General features: G+C 34.2%; 1 protein-coding gene across 1 annotated transcript; it reads left to right on the forward strand.

The window, feature by feature from the left end:
• Positions 1–529: 529 nt before the first annotated feature.
• Positions 530–25726, forward strand: TRIADDRAFT_33760 (uncharacterized protein; the record flags this gene model as incomplete). Its single annotated transcript, XM_002118133.1, has 11 exons — positions 530–620; positions 1200–1319; positions 1527–1703; positions 10600–10672; positions 10736–10881; positions 10985–11104; positions 11599–11721; positions 24563–24721; positions 24805–24927; positions 25044–25163; positions 25578–25726. Coding segments are annotated over 11 exons (1401 nt in total), but the record flags the coding sequence as incomplete, so codon positions are not given.
• Positions 25727–25943: the final 217 nt, after the last annotated feature.

The raw sequence follows: 25943 nt of genomic DNA on the forward strand, positions 1-25943 counted from the left end.
ACCAATTGTCAATATGTGCAATTGTACGAGCAATGGCCAATGTATGTTTAATGCTGCCGTTGGAGAAGCGTTTGCTGTGGTTCCGTGCAAGTGTTCTGCAGGATATACTGGTCTTCGATGCGAGAACAATATTGATGCATGCCTAGCTAATCCAGATGCATGCTATCCAGGAGTAAAATGTACAGATCAACCCCCTCCAGCTGGAATAAATGGCTTTACTTGCAGTCCATGTCCTGCAGGGCTTACCGGGAATGGAAGTACATGTACAGGTAAGCCATGGTTTACAATAATCGTTACCAATTAACGAGATAGTTGTTAGGAATCGTTTTAGTAACGTAGAAATTGTAGCAGGATAGAGTTAGTATAAATGAGAAAGGGTAATGAGAATGATCTTTATGAGCAAACCTGCTGCTGAAAATACAAGAGTGTTGAGGAACTGTAATTCATTAAACTTAGGAGAATTTTTAGTGATACAGCTCATAAATGACTTATTGCAGACATTAATGAATGCCTGCGATCTCAGCATAAATGTAATCAAACTTGTGTCAACCTGGTTGGCTCTTATCGTTGTCAATGTCGATCTGGATATCGCTTAAATGCTGATGGCAAGGGGTGTCAAGGTAATGCTTCGATTCTGCCTTTAATTTGATTAATTTGAAATCGTTTCTCTATTCTATCAAGTAAAAAAGACGATAAACAATAGATTTCTGAATTAAAGTTAATTAATTTATGTGTGTAAATCATATCTTAAGATATAAATGAATGCATTGGACTAAATAACTGTCAGCAAACATGCATTAATCAGCCAGGTGGTTTTCGGTGTTCTTGCTTCGCCAATTTTATCCTTAATGTTGATGGTCGGACTTGCAGAGGTTATATTAGTTTTCTCTCTTTGATAGTTCTTACTCTTAATAGATATTATGTTATATTGCTACATATGGTAGATTTGAAAACTCAATTACTTTTTGCACGTATTCCAAATAGCAAATAATTCTTGCCCTCAACCGAATGTATGTGGAAATAACCTTTGCCATCTAGAAGGCACTGCTGAAATTTGTACTTGCAAAAAAGGCTATCGATTAACTGGTCCTAATACCTGTATAGGTTAGTTTGCTACAACATCAATGCGGTAATGATGAGATTGAAATTTTTCAACTATGAGTTCTATAGGCTAATTTTCTTGTCCGGAAATGATACAGATATCAACGAATGTTTGGCTAACAACGGTGGCTGTTCTCAACTGTGTGACAATACCGTCGGAAGTTTTCGTTGCATGTGTAGAAAAGGGTATTTACTGGATTCTACTGAATTCTGTAGAGGTAAGAACACCTATTTATGATAAATGGTGCATTACCTACGGAAATTGAAAGGAATGTTAGCCACATTACTTGTAGGATCTTGTTTATCATGACGAATATTAGATTTGTTAACCCGAAAGAAGTACTTCATTCTGATAAATATGCAGTTTTCCAATATTATTTCTATGTCACTATATTAATTTCCATCTTATTCTTTCTACTATTAAGATATTGATGAATGCTCTAGAAGTGATGATTTATGCCAGCCAACACAAATTTGCCGAAATACACCATCAAATTATTACTGTATTTGTCGTCCTGGGCTAGTATTCATGAATGGAAGATGCCAACTACGTAAGATTGTAGAACAAATGCTGATGGAGAACATTGATTTATCTACCATTAGTTCCAAACATACAGCTATTTTCAAGTGTAATTACTTAGGATGTGGTTCTTTGGTCTTTTTCTGATTTATAACTATCTTTTTGGTTGTTTAGCTCCGTCCAATTATGTTCCACCAACTCAACCTCCACCGAATGCCGATCAGACCCAGAATTCCGTTCAAGCTCTATTTCAGTATGGTAGTGCAACACAGGTTGATCATTCGTCCAAATACAACTGGCATCTTCATTCTGTAATCTGATTACATCGATTTTATTGCATATTCTTATCTTATCTTTTCCTATTTTTTATTTATTTGGGTTATGATTGCAGTGGAATATGAATACCAATAATGCATTTAAAGCAGCTTTAGCTGTGATTGTAACCAATTACTGTGCCAGTCAAAGTCAGAATTGCATGATCCAGAATCGAAGGTATAGTCTAAATTTTGAAACTCGTAGAGAAGATGTCAATCCGGAACAGAGTTACGAGCAGCACTAATAGCACCATGATTTATGCTTAGCGACAGTTATTTTAATTGGAGTTGTTTTTTCGGATTTTCCTGTTATAGCTCCATTTTTACGCAAGGTGACATCCAAATCCAGCCAGGCTATCCTAAAGCCAATGGGTATATTATACCATTTTGCAGCTACATTTTAAATTCTTTCATGACTCGTAAAATACATCTAACCAATTATCACTAATGCTATATGATATTAGCAATAATAACCTCGTCATCTTCTACGTCAACCTACCGCCAAGTGCTCAATCAGTTGGAGCTTCCAAAGTTGTTCCTTCAACTGTTCTTGTTAATATTGTAAGAAATAATTCGATCCATATGGCAGCTGCGGTTGGTGCTCTACGAGTCACTACTATTTCACAAGTTGCAACATCGCAACCTACTATGGCTACAACATTATCTACGGTATCTTCGAGAGATAATTTGATAATTGGCTTAACGTTAGGTATTGGTGGTGGTGTGGTGTTATTATTATTTGCATTTGCTGGGTAAGATTCTAATATACTCAAAGCTTCGATATTACTAGGTTTTACGATTTTAGATTATGATTGCTATATGGAGTCAAAGACTTGTAATGTATTTTTTATTAATTATGTCAAAAGTTTTTACACATACTAGCTCACATAGCCAATTGCAGATTGCTGCATGATCACTATGTATTTACCTGTACTCATAAAATATTAGTGAGGAGAGTTATCAAGTGAGATTTCAAGTAAGTCTTCCATTTTTCTCTCCTACTAGTCCCTGTAATCTTGAGCTCACTGTCCATATTTGTTTATATGATATTTTATGCGGAGTGCAATTTGATCGCCGACGATTTGCATGTACTGCTGCAAGATTCGCTAGAATAGATGTTATGTGTGACTTTAATGGGGTTTTAATAGGGTGCCAAGTGAGATTTCAATTCAGTCTCCCATTTTTACTCCTACTAACCCATGTATCGTAGGTTTATTGCCAATATTTGATTTTATGATGTCTTAAGCGGATTGCCATCGATTTGCTTAGACAGCTTCAAGACTAGCTAAGAATATTTAGAATAGATCAAGGTGGTCTTTACCAGATCTAGCAGTTATAACTCCTGTTCGCACACACTTTTGCGCTATCATAGATTACCATTACTTCACGATAGTCTTCAATATATTTCATGGGATATTAATGAGATGCCATTCTATATTTTTATATAATAGCTTTCCATCCTAAAATTTATCAGGTTTTAATGGAAAAGTCTTATCACGAATTGCGCTTGCTCACATGAAATTTATTATGATAAATGATTTATTACGCTAAAATGTTCAAGTATAGCTTTAATTAAGTCTAACAACTTTACTCATACTGGCCAACATAATTTTGATCCTGCTTGCTGCATGATAGTAATAAACTTTTTGCATATGCTGGTGAATGGTAAAGATATCAAATAAGTTTTTAATAATAGCTGAGTGTTATAAATCTTACTTATGTTAACTCGTACTGTTGGATCTATATGCATTGATGGAAAATCAATTGATATTAATATCTACTTATCTCATAGATTGGTTTTAATAGTATCATAGAATTCTCACCCATATTATCTGATAACATTAGATTTCCTTGCATTGATGTTCAATTAGTAAAGATAGAATGATAGACAGTATAATAAGCGTGGTTTTAGTAGTATCATAAAGCTATTGCTCATACGACTTCATAACTTTAGATTTCCTTGTACTGATATCCGATTAGTAAAGATAGAATGATAAATAATATTGGGTATGGTTGTAACAGCATCTTACAGTACTCACCTTCAGTATACTAGACTGATAACCTTAAATTTTCTTGTACTGTATATCCGATTAGTCATGATATGTTTGATGTTATATCAGATGGTTTTAATAAGCCCACATTATCTATACTGCTGCTAGATCGCTATAAATATATATGCAAAAGCTTAATAGATGATTGATTTCATGTCTAGCTTAATCAAGACTTAAAATGGCTTTTTCAAACCAAATTATAAGATTTGGGATTATGATTACTGTTTATTGTTATAGGTTTACGATGTATCGTTTGGATGGAATTAGTTTATAGTTGTACTGGTCTAGACAAGCTGACATTATAATTCCAATTATTATACTGTTACATAGCTGAATCTATTTTGTCATTGCAACGCAATCAAGAGCCTTATTTAAATCTATTTGGTATTACGCTTGTAGATATTACTTTAGGAAAGGTAAAAGGCCTGACGCGGCAGAAGGTCGAAAATCCAAGCTGTATTGCGAGAAAGCGAGAGAATTAACCAAACTAAATGACTTGTAATTTTGCTTGTCAACTTTCATGTCGTCAGGGGTAACCTATTTTATTACTATCGTCTTTACATTTGTAGAAGTAGTTTACCAATCGTTTGGCCTTTATTCAACATAGGATTTTATTTTTAGGCCACTATTTTATCAATATTGTTTTATTTTGATTACGTTACGTAAAATATTATACAGAAATCCAATTTCTTACGGCAGATTCTTGCGTATAGGAATTTTTAATTACTTTGTTTATGATGCAGTCTACGGCTTGAAAATTGGATGCAAGTACTACAGCGGCATTTGGTAGTCCGTTAGAATTAGAAGTCTATGATTACAAATTATTTTAAATATTTGAAATGAATTTTTGCTATGTTTATCTCCATGATGCTTGATGATTCAGAATTAGACGCTGTAAGGATTATCAAAACTAGGATGATATTGCTTAACTCTAGTTCTTCAAGGTGTATCATGATTGCTATTCCAACCGCATTTATTTAATCATCAGCAATCAATTCATCTATGGCAGCCTTGAAATTCATTTTCTAACTGCCCGTACTGTACGTTCATTTACTTGAAATGACTGCATCATTTTACTCTTGCTGTATTCTACAATAATCGTTAAAGGAATAAAAAGGTGTGATTTAAAATATCAAACTTTATGTGCTTGAAGTAAATAAGTGTCTGTGACTTATTTGCCTAACGAGTAAAGCAGGAAAAAATTTACTATATAAGCAACAAAGATGCTCAGTACTGTGGCCGTAAAAAGAGAATGATCAGGGTTACTTTACTTTGTCATGCCAATTAGCATATAAACTATTTTGATGAACTAATTACACATCAACAACGTCAGTTATTGACAATCAAGTGATCCAATGCCGGTAATCCATAGGATGAAGAAGAGATGGCGAATACAATTTTAAATGCACAGTAGAAATAGAAGAGTTTCCTTTTTTTCGCTATTTTTTAACTTGCATCGCTCTGGGTTTCAATTAAAGTAAGTCGATCTATTTTTATACAATTCGTCGAGCTGATATCATTATTTCCATGATTGTTGAAGAATTTTATTCCATGCAGAGACTAATAGGCGTGTTACGTCAAGAATTCTTCAGAATAAAGAAGTAAACTATTCCAAATTGAATACAAAAGCAAGCATCAACGAGTATGGTTACCAGAATGGCAACATCGATTGTTTACCAGTTATGTTCCCAATCTACATAAGAATAGCAGATCATGGTAACTGTTTGAATTGATTAGTTATTCTCTATCCTTTCTATGAATGCAGTAAAACTAAGTCTTTGTTGATTACAAGAATAGCCTAAGGCAGCAACTTTGGGTTGGGCACGGCATGACTAATGCATTGACGTCGATTCCACACCTAAGCCGCATTTTGTCGGCGGCGATCAAATTTACTCATCATTGGACGGCCTGTTTTCACTGTTGGGTGGTAACGGCGCCGACATTAACTAAATTTACTTGGTTAAAGCTCCCTGCTAAGGCAAATTAATTCGTTTGCTTTCCATCCTAATAAGAAGTCCGATCGAAACGATCCGTTGTATTATATTTAGATCCATCTTGATTGCCCATTAGATTTTCTAACCTTCATTTTTTTAGTGTTTGAACTTGATTAAAAGACAATCTTCACCATGCTGAAATTGGCGGTTTTAGCCATCGTCTTGGGCTGTTTTACAACAGCACCGGTTTCTGCTCAAGAATCTATGTCACTCTTCCTTTTTAGTGACTCTGACGTCTTGATTACAGAATCTACCGCTGTGGTTGTTACATCTTCCATTACAACTGGTTTTGAAAGTACTATGAGTATGCAAACAACGATGATGTTTTCCTCCAGCATTGCACCACCAACTAATCCTACCTCTACCTTAACCCCGCAACCAACGCCAGCTAGCGGTAAGATCGACGTTAGAAAAAATTTGTAGGCCAGATATTAATGATAAACTGTCTAGAGATGGTCTGCGATGCGAAAAAAAATTACTATAATCCTTTGCTATAATTAATCTGTTGGACTATAATGGAATGGCGGCGGGGTAATGCGATCCTTGCTCTGAGAAAAACACCGGCATAGAATTAAAATACTCTGAAATATATGAAATAGGAAGATTGCTATCTTTTTCAACCAGATACCATTATTCATTTAATAAGATTTCTTGCAATTTCGATAAACTGTAGATGATAAAGTTTGTAACTTCATTTTTTTTAACTGAAAGCAACAGTAATAAATGATAAAATTTAATACTATCAGCTACCTTCGATCAGATTTGATCGCTAACATTGAATTAAATCGAATAATTAGATAGTGGAAATTTACGTCCATTTTCCAAGAATATGGCTGTCCCATGCGGTGCTACTTGTCCAAGCGTAAATATACCACAATCCATTGGATTACCAATTTACGGAAAGTTATACTACAAAGCTTACGTAAGTATCAATATCGTGTAAAAATTGATTTGAATTTTCTCCCCTTATCCTCAGAATCGACGAAGTGGATCGATTTATGACTGAGAAAATGACTACAACTTCATATAAATTAATAGAACAAAGAAGGAAGATTATCATATGGGTGTACTTACGGGTAATAACAGTTATTGCTCTTACAGTAGAAACCGGGTTAGACTAGTGGCAGTAGTGTAATGATTACTTGATCAACTATCTGAAAGCCCTTAGACAACCCCTAATCGAATACTCGTGAAAATTAATCCTACACAGGCAACCATCCTATAGATCATTGATTCCAGGAGAGTACCGTTAATAGCACCAATATTGATGGAAAAATTTAATTTTAAATCTTTAAGCTTACTGTAAAGAGGCCGTTAGACACAGCTAGACCGTCCGGAAGAAAGTAAAAGACGGCTTAAATGATGATCTATTATAATTATACTACGTTAGACACACTCATTTCCATTCTCTTTATTCGATTCGTGATCCTTCCTGCCATAGTATCCTACGCAGATAAATCTTTAATTCATATTACCGGTATCCGATTTTAGATTTGTGGCAATGGCATGGTTACTTTCAACCGAAATTCTTGGATTAAATACCCTGTGCCGTTTGGTAGCTCTGCTGCTATTAGAGGATTGACAGCTATCTCACCATTTTGGTGTTTAGCTTCATCTCAACAGCCCAATTGTACTGGTACTTATTACGAAACACTTAGAATGGATTTATTAACCACATACAGCAACGAGATCCGAACTGGATTTCAGAAGCCTAATTTTAATGCAACTTGGGGATTACAAGTTACTTGGGAAAACATCTTAGCCGATGGTGCACAGCCCAATTCAACAATGGTAGGTATTAAAAAAATGATATTCCATAGGTATCATCAAAGATTTAGCAATTTATTATAACTATCTAGAGACCAATCTTAAGCTTCCTATTTCTCAATATATTCGCAGCAAAATTCCTTCCAATTGCAGTTATTAACCGATGGGATCTCGACTTATACACTCTTCCGTTATCCAAGAAATGGTATTATGTGGTCATTACCCGCTGATAATAGCCTGCTAACCAATATAAGAGTTGGTCTACCTGTCGCCGGATGGAGTGCTGGTCGATCAATGCCTGCTCGATATCAAAGTATTAGTAAATCAGGAACACTCAGAATTTCGCAGGTTTTAACCGGCATGAAGACCAACACTGGCCAACGTGGCTACTGGAGATTTGCGTAAGTAATATTGCTATATTAACATATTCCACGAGTAATGAGTAGATATAAAGAAGATATAAAGATGTAGAAAAACTCATCTTTGAAAATTGTTCTTGCTGCTAGTAAATTAAATAATTGAATGTTGATGATGACCGTAATATTGTTATTAATTGCTATCATTTTGACCTTTAGGCTTACTAATGCTACTCGAAGACTTAGCGAAGGTTCCTGCAGAGCATTCTTAGCTCAAGCAACACCAGTTGGCAATCCACTTCGATGTCCTTGTTCATTTGGACAAATTCTTTTTGATCGACGTTTCCAATTCGATGCTTCTATTGCTAATCATATCTGCTATCGAACAAGATTTATTCGCAATGGCCTTAGTCGACGATGCTGCTATCGATTAAGGAGGCCAGGATTTGGTGCTTACCAACGAGGACCGACTAACATTAATGGAGGATTTGTGGCTCGATTTAGCCAAGGCCGATTAGATACTAGTGGGCATAGTTTCTGTTGTAATTCACAAACACCCATTGCTCTATGCCTTCAGTTCTACAGGCAGTATCCAAGTGGAAATTGTCGCCGTCCACCACGCCTATGTATGTTGCATCTTTCAAATTGATTTCATTTTACTCGTATAGCAATAATTTCGATATACCTTACGAATCGATTTGTTAACTGACAGTGACTGTATTCATTTCTTTTTATTTTTCTTCCATTTAAACACAGCCTGGTTTTGGGGAGATCCTCATTTCACTACTTTGGATTCTCTCACCTATACCTTTAATGGACTTGGCGATTTTACCTTGGTCCGCAATCGGACAGCGAGCGCAGTTCCATTCGAATTTCAAAGTCGCTGCGTTGAAGTTTCCAACGGTGCTGGTGCAACAGTATTTAATGCTGTTGGTGGTTATGAAGGCAATAGTGGTATAATTGAATTTAAAGCGAATAATGTAACTAAACAAGTGGATGTCTACTATAACCGCACATTGCAGATGGTTGGAAATCAATCCGTCACTTTCGGTAATGGTGCAATATACGTTACCCTAAATGGAACAACCATCACTGCTGAATTTGAGTCAGGTCGGTGTAGGAAGTGTGAAAATCAGTATCGCAGTATTAGCTAAGTTAATGAATATCGTATATATTGCTTTTCGAAATCTATCGAATGGTCTGGTAGTCGATTATGATCTATTCGTATATTGCTTTCGAAAGCTTAGACGCAGAGGAGATGTTAATAAATAAATAACTCAACAATTAATAAATTGATCATATTTTCGAATCACATAGGAACTGTAATACAGTCTAGCTTGCGCCCTGATAATATTCTGGATTCATCGATATCATTATCGCGAGACTATTTTAACAACACTGAAGGACTGTTAGGTCTATGGGATGGAGTAGCATCCAATGACTTTACAAGTAGCTCAGGCGTACAACATAGCATTGCTACTAAAACTCCTCAAGAAATACACGGAATTGGTCTTACGTGTAAGCTACTTACCTTAAATAAAATATATGCGATAACACTCATCATCATCTAACATATCTGGAATATTAATATAATAGCAATTTGTCAACATCAATTCTATTCCATTTGCAATTTGTAGGGGCTGTATCTGCCAATCTAAGGCTGTTAGTCGGTAATCCTCCGTCATCATTAGATTATCAGCCCGTCTTTACCAACAACGTAAACTTTAGCACACCAGAATTGCAAGGGAACGCAACGGATGTTTGCGGCTCAGATCCAGCATGTTTATTTGATGTAGCAGTGACCAATTCTATTGGCGTAGGGAATCAATCCAAAATTGTTGGCCAGACTCTAACCAGAGAAAAGGAAGAATTAGGTAAGTTTCAATAGTAACTGTTGTATTACTAATATTCTGATACTTGTAGAATTACTCTATCACTTTGTTCCACCAAGAAATACCTTTGTAGTTTATAGCCGACTCATTACTATAGGTAAGACGGTGACTTTAACTTTGTTATCATTTATTTCTCTCCGCTATGCCTCAGACCATGAACCTCCTAGTATGATTGGACCATCATCCATCAATGTCACTGTTGGCTCCAACGAATCTTTCGTCATAACTGCTACTAGCCCGAATGGATACAACATTAATTTTACCTTAACGGGCAATTTACCGAAGGGAATTAACTTTGTCAATGGAAGCGCTGTTGGTAGCTTTAGCTGGGATGTCTCGTCTGCTAATCCTGTTTCGCTAACTTTTATTGCAACTGATAGTAAAGGAAAGTCCAGTACTTTTACGCCAGTGGTTAATATGTGTAACTGTTCCATGAATGGCCAATGCATGTGGAATTCTGCAGTTGGAGAAGCGTTCGCTGCCGTTCCATGCCAATGTTCAGCTGGCTATACAGGATCACGATGTGAAAGCGATATTGATGGATGCGCCGCCAATGCTGATGCATGCTTTCCTGGAGTAACTTGTACAGATAAACCAGCGTCAGCTGGATTACCTGGCTTTACTTGTGGTAGTTGTCCTGTAGGATTTTCAGGAAATGGAGTCAACTGTATAGGTTAGTGAAGATATTCTGCTTGAAAAATAATGCTAACAAAGGCAACATGATCGAATGAAATAATGAGCAAATGTTTATATATCCTTGTAGATATCAATGAATGCCAAGTATCCAATGGTAATTGCGGTAGTATTTGCGTTAATACTATTGGCTCATATCGATGTACATGTCCTAGCGGATATTATTTGGCCATGGATGGAAGAACGTGCCAAGGTTTAAAAGATTTAACAATCATGCTTGCTTTTCCTCATTCCCTATTAGATTTTAATACCGTTAGGCTAATATGAAACTTACTGATTGAATGCTATTTATGTAGATATAAATGAGTGTAATTCGACCAATGACTGTCAGCAAATTTGTATCAATACTATGGGTGGCTATAATTGTTCATGCAATACCAACTTTGCGCTGAATCCTGATATGCGAACATGCAATGGTAAAGTTCTATGTAGATGTTGTGAAATAGTCCTACCTAATGTTATAATATGGCATGTATAAGTCACCAGATGCAATATTATGAGATACAGTAGATTTAGTAAAATACTGCTGCAATATAGCGTGGGATACTCTCTAGCGTGCCTAGAACATTAATACTTTAGGAATCATCATGTAATACTTGATATATTAATGTGGCTTATACAGAGGAATAGTACTGTAGTTATCATTGGAATTTCACCCATTAATAAAATCAATTTTTTTCAGCTACTGCTCCTTGTCCACAGCCAAATAGTTGTGGCATGCATTTCTGTCAAATGCAAGGTGGAAATCAAGTGTGTACTTGTAGGAAGGGATATAGGAAAGACATGAATGGCAACTGTACTGGTAAGTAAACTAGTAAACCTGTGTCATACTTGTGACGATTATTGGTATAACAACTGTATGATCTATCAGAATATTACTAAAATTCTGCTATTTTTCTATCACTTAAAGATATCAACGAATGTTTAATAAATAATGGTGGTTGTTCGCAAAACTGTAATAATACCAATGGCGGCTACTTTTGCTCTTGTAGACAGGGATATCAGCTAGATACCGGCAAAAAAAATTGCATCGGTAATAATGATAAATTTGTTAATCTTACAGTTTTGCAAACGTAGCAATGACTTACGTCCTAATAGCCTAAGTTTGCTGATTAAAATCTAAATCAACCTTTGAAATTTTCTAAAGATGTTGATGAATGTACCGCTGGTACTGATTCCTGCCAAGCAACTGAGTTATGTCGAAATACCCCAACTTATTATTACTGTATCTGCCGACCTGGTCTTGTATTCATGGATGGAAAATGTGAAATAAGTACGTTGAAATAATACCGTCGTATTCGATATTCTAATAGACTAGGAATTGAGCATTCAAGATACAAAATATAAAAAATCACATTTTGATAAAGGCATAAGCTAACTGTATGATATAATTATTGGGTCATTGATGGTAATATATCCTTAATTGATGCACTAGAACCATCAAATTATGTTCAACCAACACCGGCGACTCCAAACAGCAATGAAATTGCCAATTCTGTGCAAGCAACATTCGAATATTCCAATAGCATACTGGTAGGATAGGATGTTCAATTTGTTTCATTGGAGGGTTCCATTTACTACTTCAAAGATTGGATGATTCAATCTTTTATTATGGAGAATAACCTCTTTTAATCCTTGCAATTTGTCACTAATGATGCACTTTGATTTTCTAGTGGGCTAGCAATTACCGAGATCAATTTAAAGCAGGATTAGCTATAGTGGTTACTCGCTATTGTCAAAGCCAATACCAGACGTGTTCACTTCAGAATCAAAAGTAAGTAACAAGAGGCTTGATTTCTGTTCTGGAATTTGTTTTAAAGTCGATATCATGCACTTACGGCAGTTTAATTTTCTGATATAATTAAAATAATGGTAAATCGTATAAGAATCCGTTATGAACAACAAATATTGGCCTAATAGTTTAAATTAAGGATAACTGATTAATTTATCCATGTGCTATTTCTCCACGTGATTACTCGATCAATATCTAAGCACAGTAATAATATTTGATAGAATAGCCAGAGCATGAAGTGACTATAATTTACGATACGGATAAGTTATTGCTATTTCCTGATGGATGTAATGTTATATCTATTTTATATAAGCATAAGGACTAACAATGATGCTAATTTATGATAGTGTGGCATTTAATCAAGGCAACGTACATATTCGTCCGGGCTATCCAATGATTTTAGGGTAATTTACTTATTTGTTCTGTGCTCTTCAATATAATTTTACCTTGGATATAAACTCAATGATATGCCTTCTTTTATTATGATGGAATAGCAACAATAATGTCGTCGAATTCTACGTGAAACTACCTGTTGGTGGTTCAGCAACTGTTCTACCTAGTAATGTCCTGACTAATATTGTCAGTGCTAACCAAATGCATCTTTCTGCAGCCGTTAATGCTCTTCGCGTAACTGGTATTCAACAAGTTACTCCAACGCCAAAGCCTACTACAGGGATACCCACTTCTAGACCAACTATTGCTTCAACAACTGGATCAGCTAGCAAACCAACTACTAAACCAACTATTAAACCAACGGTTGTTACTGCTCCTAATAGTGATAACTTGATCATTGGCCTAACATTAGGCATTGGCGGTGGCGTAGTCTTGATCCTTTTTGCATTCTTAGGGTAATTTTATTCATGTTGGTTATGAATTTAGCTTTAAACGAAACTTAAACCTACGTTTTAGCTACAAATTCATAGATAGATTGAATAGGATAGAAAAGAAGATATGATATATAAAATAAGGCTAATTTCTCTTTTATATTTTATTTATTGTTCTAGGTATTACTTTAAGAGGAGCCGATCACTTGCTCGTCGTGCTAATGAGAAATCTCGAGAATTAACCAGAATATATAGCGAGAAAGCAGAAGAATTCACCAAGCTAAATGATCTATAAATTGTCAGAACATATTCATATCGCAATATTCGATAATGCATGATGGATGGTCATGATAATGATGCCATGAATGGATAAACATGACATGAGCACTTATTTAATTCTAATAAACAAGTCATTTTCATATTTTGATAGCTAATATACTTAGCTAAATATGTTCAGCATGAACATTATTTTATAAATGAAATCAATTGTTTTCAAATTATCATTTACTGGTCAATCCAATTTCCTACAGCAGATTCTTGCTCAAAGTTATTGATAACAACTTTGTTTATGATGCAGTCTACGGCTTGAAAATTGGATACAAGTACTGTGTTGGTATGTTGTAGTCCACTAGGTTTTTAAGCTCATAAGGCCACTTATTTTCCTATTTAATTAATAAAGAGTTATTTAATTATTGGCTATGCAGTCATTGTTATAGCAATTTTGATATTTTTGTTACGATTTCTCAGACTAGATTTCTTGTAGCTGTAAAACACATATAAATGGTGTTAATAAAAACATTTAAATTAATTTTTATAAGGTCGATGATGTAGAGTTGTAGATATTGGCTAAGTTTTACCTTGAAGCTAACCAAGTATTAAAAAATTTGCACGATTTTGGTTAGAAAGAAATATTTAAATTAATGCTGGTAGGGTTAACAATGAAGAGTTGTTGATATTGACTAAGTTTTGCCTTAAAGTTAAACTTTAATCAAGCATTAAAATAGTACGATCTTAGTTAAAATTACAGGGTCAGCGATGAAGAGTGATAGATATTGGTTAATTTTTTGTCTTAAGGTTAATTAAGCATTAAAATTATACGATCTTGGTTCGATATTACTTTACAATGAGAATAATGATGACAGTTATGTTCTTCTAAATCTAAAGTTGATGTTGATTAGGCATCAAAATTGTATAATATTGATTGAGTATCACTCTATAAGGGCAATGATCATGATGGTTTGCCTTTTTAAACTGTAAATTGAGATTGATCTGGCCTTAAAATTACATGATCTTGGTGGAATATATCCCTCCAACGACAATGATTGAAATATTTTCCTATTAAAGTCTATCAAATTTAGGAGTATTCTGGCTTTAAAAGTGCATGGTCTTGGTTGAATGTTACTCAACTAGGGTATGATAGAGACACTATACCATTTTAAAACTATATACCGAGACTGTTGTGACTTTAGAATTGTACGATCCTGGTTAAATACTCCTTTACAACTGGAATGATCGCACTATTTTACTTTTAAAAATGCAGTGTAAGTATAATTTGAGATTATTCTGGCTTCAAAATTGTACAATTTTGGATGAATTTAATATCGCCGTAAAAGAGGAATAATCCGAACGTTTTTTTCTCAATATACGGCATAAATTAAGATCAATTTATTTCACTAATAACTAATGACCATCGATGAAATCTTATCATATATAGCATTCATCTTAACCTATTCTTAAACTAATTTTTAACTTTGATTAGCTTCATTTATGATGGTGATTCACTCTTCAATAATATGCATAATCATATCAAGGTGATTAAAAACGATTGAAATAACTTGATCATTTTTGTACTCTTTACAGTATTAGTAATTTCAGTTTGACTGTAAAATCACTTATCAATTTACTGGCTTGTAATCAATCATAATCAAGTGGATGGTAATGTGATACAAAAACTTGATCGCGAGCCCTTTTATACTAATAAGGATCTTTGTATATGACCGTATATCATTTATGAACTTATTAGATTACTATATGTCGAGGTCAGCTGGACACACTAATAATTTAAATATGGCCATATACATGTAGCTTTTATAAACTTATTGGTCCTTATTCATCATGATCAGCTAGATGGCAATGGATTTTAAAACTCATTTCTTAATTCTTTTACTGCACTAATAATTTTGATATGATCCTGTAGGTTTTTTTAAGTCATTTTCTATTACCATTGGTGAATGGTAATGAATTGTAATCGTTTGATCAAATCCTAACTATTTTACAGTATCGGTACTCTTACTTTCAATATGCTCATATAGTTTTCCTGAACTTATTGGACTATTATCCATTTATGGTGAGGTGAAGTGGATGGTAATTATAATGGATTGTGATAACTTGATTATTTTTTGACTCTCTTACAGTACCAATAATTTGGGTATGGCTGATAGAGGACTCGTTGACTTATTGGTCCATTATCTATCGTCAGATGGATGGAAATGAATTGTAATCACTCGACTCTATTACAGTACTCATATTTTCAAGATGGTCTTACAGCTTTCATAAACTTATTGGATTACTATCCGTCGCGATGAGATGAGTGGTAATCGATTGTATTATCTCGACTATTTCTTGACACTTTACAGTACTAATAATTTGAATATGGCCATAAAACCATTCATAAACTTGTTAGACCATTATTTATCATCAGGTGGATAGTAATGAATTTCAATCCCTTTAATTACATCTCGACTCTTTTACAGTACTCATATTTTAAAGATGGTCTCACAGCATTTATAAACTTATTGGATCATTATCCATTATAATGAACTACCGTAGATGGTAATACATTGTAATAACTTGATCATATTAAAAATTTTTTTGCAGTATTAATAATTCAAATATGACCATATAGCTTTCATTAACTTATTGGACCATTATCCATCAGATAGATGGTAATCAGTTGTATTCACTCGATCATATCTTGGCTCTTTTACGGTACTCATATTTTTAAGATGGTCGTACAGCTGTCATAAACATATTAGATTATTGTCAGTTATGATCAAGTGGATGGTAGTGGATTGATCATTTCTTGAATCTTTCATAGTACTAATAATTTGAGTATAGCTATTGCAACATTTATTAACTTATTAGACCATTATCTAACATAATCCAGGGACGCCGCTATAACAATACGATCATGATAATCATTAATAGATATTCAAGCGAGGATTATGCATTTGCTTCGGTAGTGTAAATTTGATATCATTAGGCAAACCTATAATAAGTGAACCGGAAAGATAATGAAAAAATTGATATTACTAGTAAGATTAATTAACTAATCTTTTATGCAAGCAAATACGCCTATAAACATGTCGGTAAAGATATGAAACTGATGTCTTACGAAAAATATTAGTTCTTATACCTGCGCGTGGTCTCGGTCTAATTTAGAACTGTCAAGGCTACTGGAGAAATAGTCTTAAGAGTAGCCTCTAATGACCTATAAGCAAGCTTGTTGGGGATGAAAAAGAGACTTATTATTTTTTGAATAATATACCTTGCATGCGGGATATCTATTGTTACATTATTTTGTTTGTCATGGCTATTCTATTCTTGAAATTATCAGCAACATTCCATCGTGTGGCCAACCACCTTTGCCTTTTATTTCGGGTCATCAAGCCACAGCGTGAAAGTTTGGGCTGGGTTAGCATTGGTAATTAACAAATATAGCCCATGATGTACACTGAAACGCCCGTCAATTGGATAGTTAAGTAATATTAGGTCATCAAAATAGCACGATGGTTGCAGTAGTGTTGGACATTGGCTGCAACTAAAGGTGTCGTCCACGCCAAGAAAAAATTTCATCTAGTTTGCACTATTTTCGTGTTAAAAGCGTTGGACATTACTCAAATCGATTATTATCCCTTGATATTCTCCATCTATTCTACTATTTCGCCTCAAGATGATTCGTTTACCTATTCTAACGCTCTTTCTAAGCTGTTTTATCTCGGCATTAAGAGCAGAAGGGATTTCTATGATACCTCACAGTGACGAAGTTATCATTCACACTACAATTCGAGAGACTGTGTTTTCTGATCTTCCAATGTCGACTTACGATACTGATACTATTACGATGATGACTTCATCAATATTGAAGCCGACAACTGGGCCTGCAGCTACTCGACAGCCTACGCCAACTCCTACACGCCCTCTTCCATTCGGTAATAGATCAGTAATACCAATTAATTTTGTGTTTGGGAAAAATGATAATTTTCGATATGTTTGTGATAGTAAAATGAATTAAGTTTAAAACAGGTCAATGATGAAATAACAGCGAACAGTTATTCTCTATCTTCATTATTATGTTAACGATGAATCAGTTTGTGTTACTCAACTTAAACTTGAAAAGAAAATTCGTAACGACTTGATTATTCTGCTCACCATAATATAAAATGAGCTACGGAAGTTATTACCGTTTTCGCGAACTAAATATTTTGAGTATTAATCCTTTTGGAGCTACTACCCACATAAGTCTTGATACCAAATGGAATCAAATACATATCGTTTCCATTAACTTCTAAAAAGACTCTTATACTAGTCATCTAGCCTAGTCTTTGATAACATCTATTAATTTAGTTCTGATCGCAGCAATTAAATCTAACATTTTAGTAATGACTTCGTCGCTTACGCTTTATTTCAAGACCTGATGCAATATTTTGAAAGTCTCTGCACTGCATATTTCTGATGTAGTAACTATAGGCTTCTTCATCATAATAAAATAGTTTCATGCCCTTTTCTCTTACAGTAATTGCTAATCTAGTTCGTGACGTTAAAATCATAGCTTTCAAAGTCGTTTTAATTATACATCTATCAATTTAATTAAGTATTTTGTGCTGTCAAGTAGAGCCTTTAGGATTTTAGTGCAGAATTTCTTATAACGGCTTAAATATGTATAGTGCCTCCTTAAAAATACAATTTCAGCATGCTTTGCATGACGAAACAGGTCTGCTAGAAAAAATAGATCTCAGCGTCTTTTATTCCAACACATTTGAAGGAGGTGTTGGTATAGTGTTTGAGTATAAGCATCTTCTAATATACTCATCGCCTAGCTTAAGATAGAAATTTTCACTGTCTATGCTCAAAGTGTAGGTGCAAAATCTTTCTTGTTATCACTTGTATGATATTACCACTGGTTGTAAATATTTTTTCCTTATTATTAAACTGCAAAAGTCTATCTATTTGAGAGCATTATTTTGCTATATGTACAGTAAACTATACTAGTTGCTGATAAGATTCCTTTCCAATTAAAGTATCTTTTCTATAATTAACTATGAATGCCTTTATCTTACGGCCATGGCCACTTATACAATACTATACAGTATAGGAATGATTTTGGTCATTTCTTAAATCTATCTCATTCATTAATAATTATAATAATTAACTAGTATATACCATCTTATTATTAGACAGTGGAGCTTTACGACCATTCTCCCGAAGTAAATCTGTATCACCAGAAATTTTATGTCCGTCAGTCGATGTGCCTGCAACAATCGGATTACCAATTTATGGCAAATTATACTACAAGGCGTTTGTAAGTTAATATTTCAATCAACCAGTGCCGTAACATAATCTTTTTATTTAATCAACAAGGGTTGATAAATGCTATTCTAAAGTCTATCACACGTGGTAAATGATAAATCATCTTTTACGCGCACAATGAGTTCAGTTTAACTTGCTTATAAGTTGAGTTATTGCAAAGTACTTCATCGATCTGCTTATAAAGTTATTTGTGGCTAGTATTTTATTCAGTAATTTATGTTTCAATAAATAATAGTACCATTGAATGGGCTACTGATAGTCTCTCAAATTGGTCTTGATTGCCTTCTTCAACAATTGATCCAAAATTTGAATAATTTCTATTCTATTAATTTTGAGATTAAATTATTTTGTGAATATCGCAATTTATCTTTTACTGCTAATGATGTCACAGCGCTTAATGAAGCTGGGGATGAGCGAGCATTTAATTAGAGTAAAATCATGAATATTATAACCATCTCGACATATTGTTTACAAAATTCGCCTATAACTATATTCTACGGTACTTCAGTTAATATAATAAAAAGTGAAATGATCAATACTAGGTTTATTTTGATATTATGTCTCTGATCAGTTCGCTTATGGCTATTTATTGCGATGGTTCTTATTCAAAAATAGCTATTCTCAGAATACCAATCAGATTTGGATGCTTTCGATAGTAGCTGCTAATCGATTCATCGATTGCACTCCTATCCCATCGCCAGTATAAAAATAAGCACAGCAATTTCTTGAAGTATTGTTAAGACGTTTACTATTTGCTTTTAATTTTTTTCCAGCACCATCTTATTATGAGTTAATGTTGAGAAATTAGTGCATAGCTGCCGTCTTAATATTCTTTCATAACTAATGAGAAAATTCAGTCTAATTATTCGCCTAGATACAAATTACGTAATTAAAAAGAATTAATTTAGCGATTTATCCATGAAATCTTGGTTAAACAATGAACAATTTTATTTAGATTTGTAGTAATGGCATGGTGACTTTCAATCGATATATCCCTGTTAAATATCCTATACCCTTTGGTAGTGCAACAAGCATTTCTGGATTGGCTGCTATATCGCCATTTTGGTGTTTGGCCGCAACTAAACAACCTGCTGGTTCCGGTACCTATTACGAAACTATGTCACCCAGTGAATTAGCTACTTACAGTAATGAAACGCGAGTGGCATTTTCTAGGAACAATTTTAGTGCGAAGTGGGGTTTGCAAGTAACCTGGGAGAATATAGTGCCAAATTCTAACACCGCAAATGTTTCTTCTCCGGTATGTGTCTCCCCAAATTTCAAACTTGCTCATTGACAAAAATTGTAGATTAGTAAATGATTTCCCTCTGGACTAAATTCTATTTAATTTATGCCAAAATACCTTTCAAGTTTAGACAGTTGCTGCTAAAGATTATTTTCATGATTCATTTCTATTTGTTTTCTAGAAAAACACATTTCAAGTCCAAATAGTTACAGATGGGATTTCCACTTATACCTTTTTCCGCTATCCTAGAGATGGCATCGAGTGGATCTTGCCGAGTGAAAATTCCCATTTAAGCAATTCTAATATTGGTTTACCAGTAGCTGGATGGTCTAATGGCAATGAAATGCAGCCTATTTATCATAATATCATTATGTCAGGGACAAGTGGACTGTTGCAGTCAGTCACCGGAAATAAATCCAACTCAGGTCAACGTGGCTACTGGAGATTTGCGTAAGAACTTGCTTATGATTCGTCTTCTATAACTAGCATCGATGTTCCTTTTCTTATTGAATTTCTAGCTATACCATGTTTGTAACTATTAATGTTCTAAACTGACCTCCATATAATGTGGCATAATTTTCTTGCACTTGTGTATCACACATTAATTATTATTTATGTTTTAGTATTAACGTATGTCCTGAATCTTTCAATCAGATTATGATCAGAATCCATATCTTATAATTATAATAGGCGATTAGTCTACATAGAAATCGTCTTATCATTTCCTTTTAATGATGCAAAATATATTATGATCGATATTCCAACATTATAATACGCTTATGATGTAGTTTATCATAAATTAGTAGAAATAAATTACAACCAGAACCCGTTTACTCTTACGTTCACTTTCTTGAGACAACATATATAATTATTGTCCATGATTGAACTTTACATTAAGCTAATAAGATTGACGTCTTTCATGACTCTTTTCTGATTAGATTGACAAATAGCACTAAAAGATTGAGCGAAGGATCTTGTCGAGCTTTCCTAACTCAACCACGTCCAACCAGCAGATCCATTTTATGCCCATGTTCATACGGACAAGCATTATTCGATAGACGTTTTATTTTCAATGATTTTTTTGCTGGACAAATATGTTTACGTTCAAGATTTATACGCAATGGCATTGTTCGGCGTTGCTGCTACAGACTAGCAAACCCTGGCTTTGGAGCTTATCAACGAGGTCCTCGTAACTTTAATGCTGGATATTTGGCTCGATGGAATGGAGAAAGGCTAGATCAATCAGGTCATAGTTTCTGTTGTAACAAGCAAACTCCAATCTCTCTATGTGTTGAATTTTTCAAATCCTATCCAAGTGGGGCTTGTCGACATGCACCTCGTCTAGGTAAGTTCAGTTCTTGAATGAATTTTTCGATATCTGCATAATATGGCATCTAATTCTATTCTAATTACTGGCAATCCTCATAAACATCAGATACCATGTCTTTTCCTTTAATATCACCTTTAACTGATCTTTATCCTAGCTTGGACTTGGGGTGATCCTCATTTTACTACTATGGACTTTCAAAACTATACTTTTAATGGGATTGGTGATTTTATCTTGCTTCGTAATAGCACAACCAGTTTAGTTCCGTTCGAATATCAATGTCGATGCGATGAAATTTCTCCTGGAGCCGGTGCAACAGTACTTAAATCTGTAGGTGGTTATGAAGGTAACAGCGGAATAGTTGAATTTAAAGCCAATAACTTTACTGGTGAGATCGAGCTTTACTATAATCGTGCTAAGCAGATGGTAGGAAATGTATCATCCGTACCTTTCGGTAATAATTCGGTTTTAATTACCATGAATGGAACCTCTGCAAGTGTTCAATTCGAATCAGGTAAAGACTAAAAATTTAAATTTACCAGTCATGATCTTAATAGAGAAAATTTTATGAAAATAAAGTATTGAGATCAGCAAGTTTTTTCATATTTAGGACTTGCATGAATACGATAGTTGGATTTCACTATGTAGCATTGTTATACTGTTAGGTAGAACATGAACTGTTAAAGAAAATTGTGATAGAAGGCAGTTTCTAATGCAATCTACATCAATTGACTTTCTTCCGTCTTTGTTTTACGTGATTCTAAATTTATCTGGCTACTTTATGTCGCATATTTAGAAATCTATTTAATTGTAATACTAGATTACTCAGAGTAGAAGCTGAAATGTAGCTAATAATCCATTTTCCGTTGTTATATTTAAGAGCAAATTGATTGAACTAGTTAAGCATCCAAGTTAGATCTGACTTATTACATCTAGACCTCAGAAAGGTTCGGTTCGGTTCAACCCGTTATGATCTATATATAAACTCGTATACATATACAGTGTATGGCTATATGTCCAATTAGTTCCATCTTGGCCATACTACATTAATTACATACTGTATATGTAGATTTGAATAATACTATTCTGTACACTTGTTTTGCAGCTATAAGTTATCTCTGTTTTAGTCATAGAATGGAAAAAAATATAAGCTTTTATAATTAGCTAGGGTTCAGATATGTTAAATATCTGGGTAGTATGAATTCCATAGCAATAATATAAAATACCTGAGACAGTTATTGAGAATTGTGCAGTGATCTATTTTGCGCCATTTTTATAAACCATTACAGGAAAAACATCAATGAATAAAGGAATTGCCGTGTATTGCATAATTTTAGTCGATATTTAATCCCATACAGATCTTCAATTTTGCTGTAGACAACAAAATCTCGATCAAAATTTGTACTGTATCTTGTCGTAGTATAAGAAAATATCTGAACTGTTTTATGCTGCATAAATTTAATCGATTCAAAAGCTTAACTAGTAGACAAAACTTAAAGAATAAAATAGAGCATTTAAGATTATATAATTTCCATCAATATTAGTACTTTAATGGGATTCTTAAGTGAAGACTTTAATAATAATTCAATTAATATTTAAACATCATTTCCTACTTAGGGTCTATATTGGGTGTTATGAAACGGTCAGATGGTATTCTTGATATAACTCTAGCCCTATCTCGAAACTACTATCACAATACTGAAGGATTATTAGGAAAATGGGATGGAGTTCAAAATGATTTTGAAAGTGCATCCGGCGTACAATTTTCACTGTCGACTTCCTCAGCTGAACAAATTCACAGTATTGCTGCTACCTGTAAGTAGAGATCGATTTGAAATAAGATGAAAATACTATTTGACTCGATAGTGTGGATATAATACGGTAACCATCGTAGTTTAAATACACATTTTCTTCTTCAGTATATACGATGATGTTCAGTTACAGTTGCAGCGATATCATGAGCGCAGTGTTTTCGTCAACTGTTTGATAAAGTATCTCTATCCAGTTCTTTTAATGTATATGAACGTGACCTATTTCGCATACGGTCACATTCATATACATATTCAGTCATCAAATAAAAATAAAGAATATCGGTTCCCACCGTAGTATGACTGATTTAACTTTTAGCTAGGAAAAGATTTAGTACTGATACTTCAATAAACTAACTGTAAATAGAAATAATTTGCAAATGAACTTTACCCTCATTTAAACTCTAATGCTGACATGAAAAATATTGCCAAGAATTAGAAGTTAATACTCCGCTATAATTCTGTACAATAATTTTTTATTCGTATTTCATGATATTAGGGAGAGTGGCTCCAAGCTCTCGCTTGCTAGCTGGTAATCCTCCATCGTTTATCAATTATCTGCCTATGTTTGTCAATAATATTACCTTTAGTAGTGAAAGTCTACAAAGCAATGCCACAAGAGTTTGTGGCACAAATCTAGCTTGTCTGTTTGATGTTGCTGCCACCAATTCTATCACCGTTGGTGCACAAACCAAATCTACAGACGACCAACTAAACAAGGAACGAACAGAATTAGGTTAGAAACAGCAACATACATTCCCTGTTGCATACTATCCCGTAGATTATCTATATAAGATGTTACTACAGCGATATATGTATCTATAGTAAATGGCAATGAAACCAGTATATTATTGACTAATCAATTATTCTAACGTCAGCATCTCTTCTCGTTGAATGCTAATTTTGTAAAACTTTATTGCGATCTTAGATCACGAGCCACCTGTTATAAGTGCCCCCTCGTCCATTAATGTTACTGTTGGCTCCATGACGTCTTTTTTGGTAACTGCTTCCAGTGCAAATAGATATAGCGTCAATTTTACTTTAATCGGCAATCTACCAAGTGGAATTACCTTTACTAATGGAAGTAGTATCGGTAACTTTACCTGGAATGTTAGGTCTGCTAATCCTGCTACGCTAATATTTATTGCCACTGACAGTAAAGGCAGATCAAGTACTCATACGCCGATCATCAATATGTGCAATTGTACACGTAATGGACGATGCATATGGAATTCTTTAGTCGGAGAAACATTCGTGACAGTTCCTTGTAAATGTTCAAATGGCTATACAGGATCAAGATGTGAAAGTGATCTTAATGTATGTTCAATCAATCCAGAAGCATGCTTTCCAGGAGTAACATGTATTGATCAGCCAGCATCGGCTGGACGACCAGGTTATACATGTGGCTCATGTCCATCAGGAATGTCAGGAAACGGAACTTATTGCGCTGGTTGGAGACCATATTTAAATTTCCAGTTGTATGGAATAGTATTTATGAAAGGTTAATTCAATTTATGCTTGCATATTCTTTAGATATCAATGAATGTCAAGGATCTCGACATAATTGTAGTCATATTTGCGTGAACAATATTGGTTCCTACCGTTGTACATGCCCAAAAGGATACTATTTGGATGTTGACGGAAAGACTTGCAAAGGTTAGTATATAAAGTTGATGATACAATTCAACAAGATTTTTATCGATAACATTCATGACTGCCGTTATAAACTTATGCAATTACTTAACTTAACAAATTCATTCATTGTCATTTAGATATTAATGAATGCAATTCTGCAAATAAGTGCCAACAAATATGTAATAACTTTCCGGGTGGCTATAACTGCACATGTAATGCTAATTATGTCCTCAATAGTGACAACAAAACTTGCAACGGTAATGGCTAGTCATCTTTAATGGCGGTTCAATATTAAAAGGATTATTGCTTTACCTCATTCCTATCGTAATTAACCTATACGTGGAGGATAAAAGTGATTCAAATCGAAACATACTTGTCTATTTAAATGGAATATGTGGGATTTATTGCAAATCGATTGTTACAATTTTTCTTATATTGTTGCTAATTTAAATTTTAGCAAGTTCTCCTTGTCAACAGCCCAATCAATGTGGTATCCATTTCTGCTATGAGCAAGATGGAAATGAAACATGCACCTGCAGAACTGGCTATAATAAAACCAGTGTTGGAACTTGCGTCGGTAAGTTATCATTTAGTTAATAATCTTATGCTATATCCTGAAATAAATCGTCACCACATGCCTCAATCATACATTTTATTGACATCATCGATAGATATTGATGAATGCTCGGTAAATAATGGTGGATGCTCCTACAACTGCTTGAACATAGCTGGTAGTTATCGTTGCCTATGTAGACCAGGCTACAAAATAGATGCTAACCAAAGAACTTGTGTTGGTAAGCACAAGATCCTGAATGATTAGGAAATTTTTCATGGTTACTTATAGAATTTTGCTGTAGTAATAAATTAGAATTTATTGCTAAAGGGCAGATTAAAATAATTTCCAATTTTACAAAATGTCAGAAATATCTTGTATTTTGGTAAGGGTGTGATTATTATTTCGGCATTTATTCATTCAAGATATAAATGAATGTACCATGCAAACTCATGCTTGCCAACCTAATGAAATTTGTCAAAAT

Source organism: Trichoplax adhaerens, genomic scaffold (assembly GCF_000150275.1).
Source record: "Trichoplax adhaerens TRIADscaffold_38 genomic scaffold, whole genome shotgun sequence".
Taxonomy (NCBI): domain Eukaryota; kingdom Metazoa; phylum Placozoa; class Uniplacotomia; order Trichoplacea; family Trichoplacidae; genus Trichoplax; species Trichoplax adhaerens.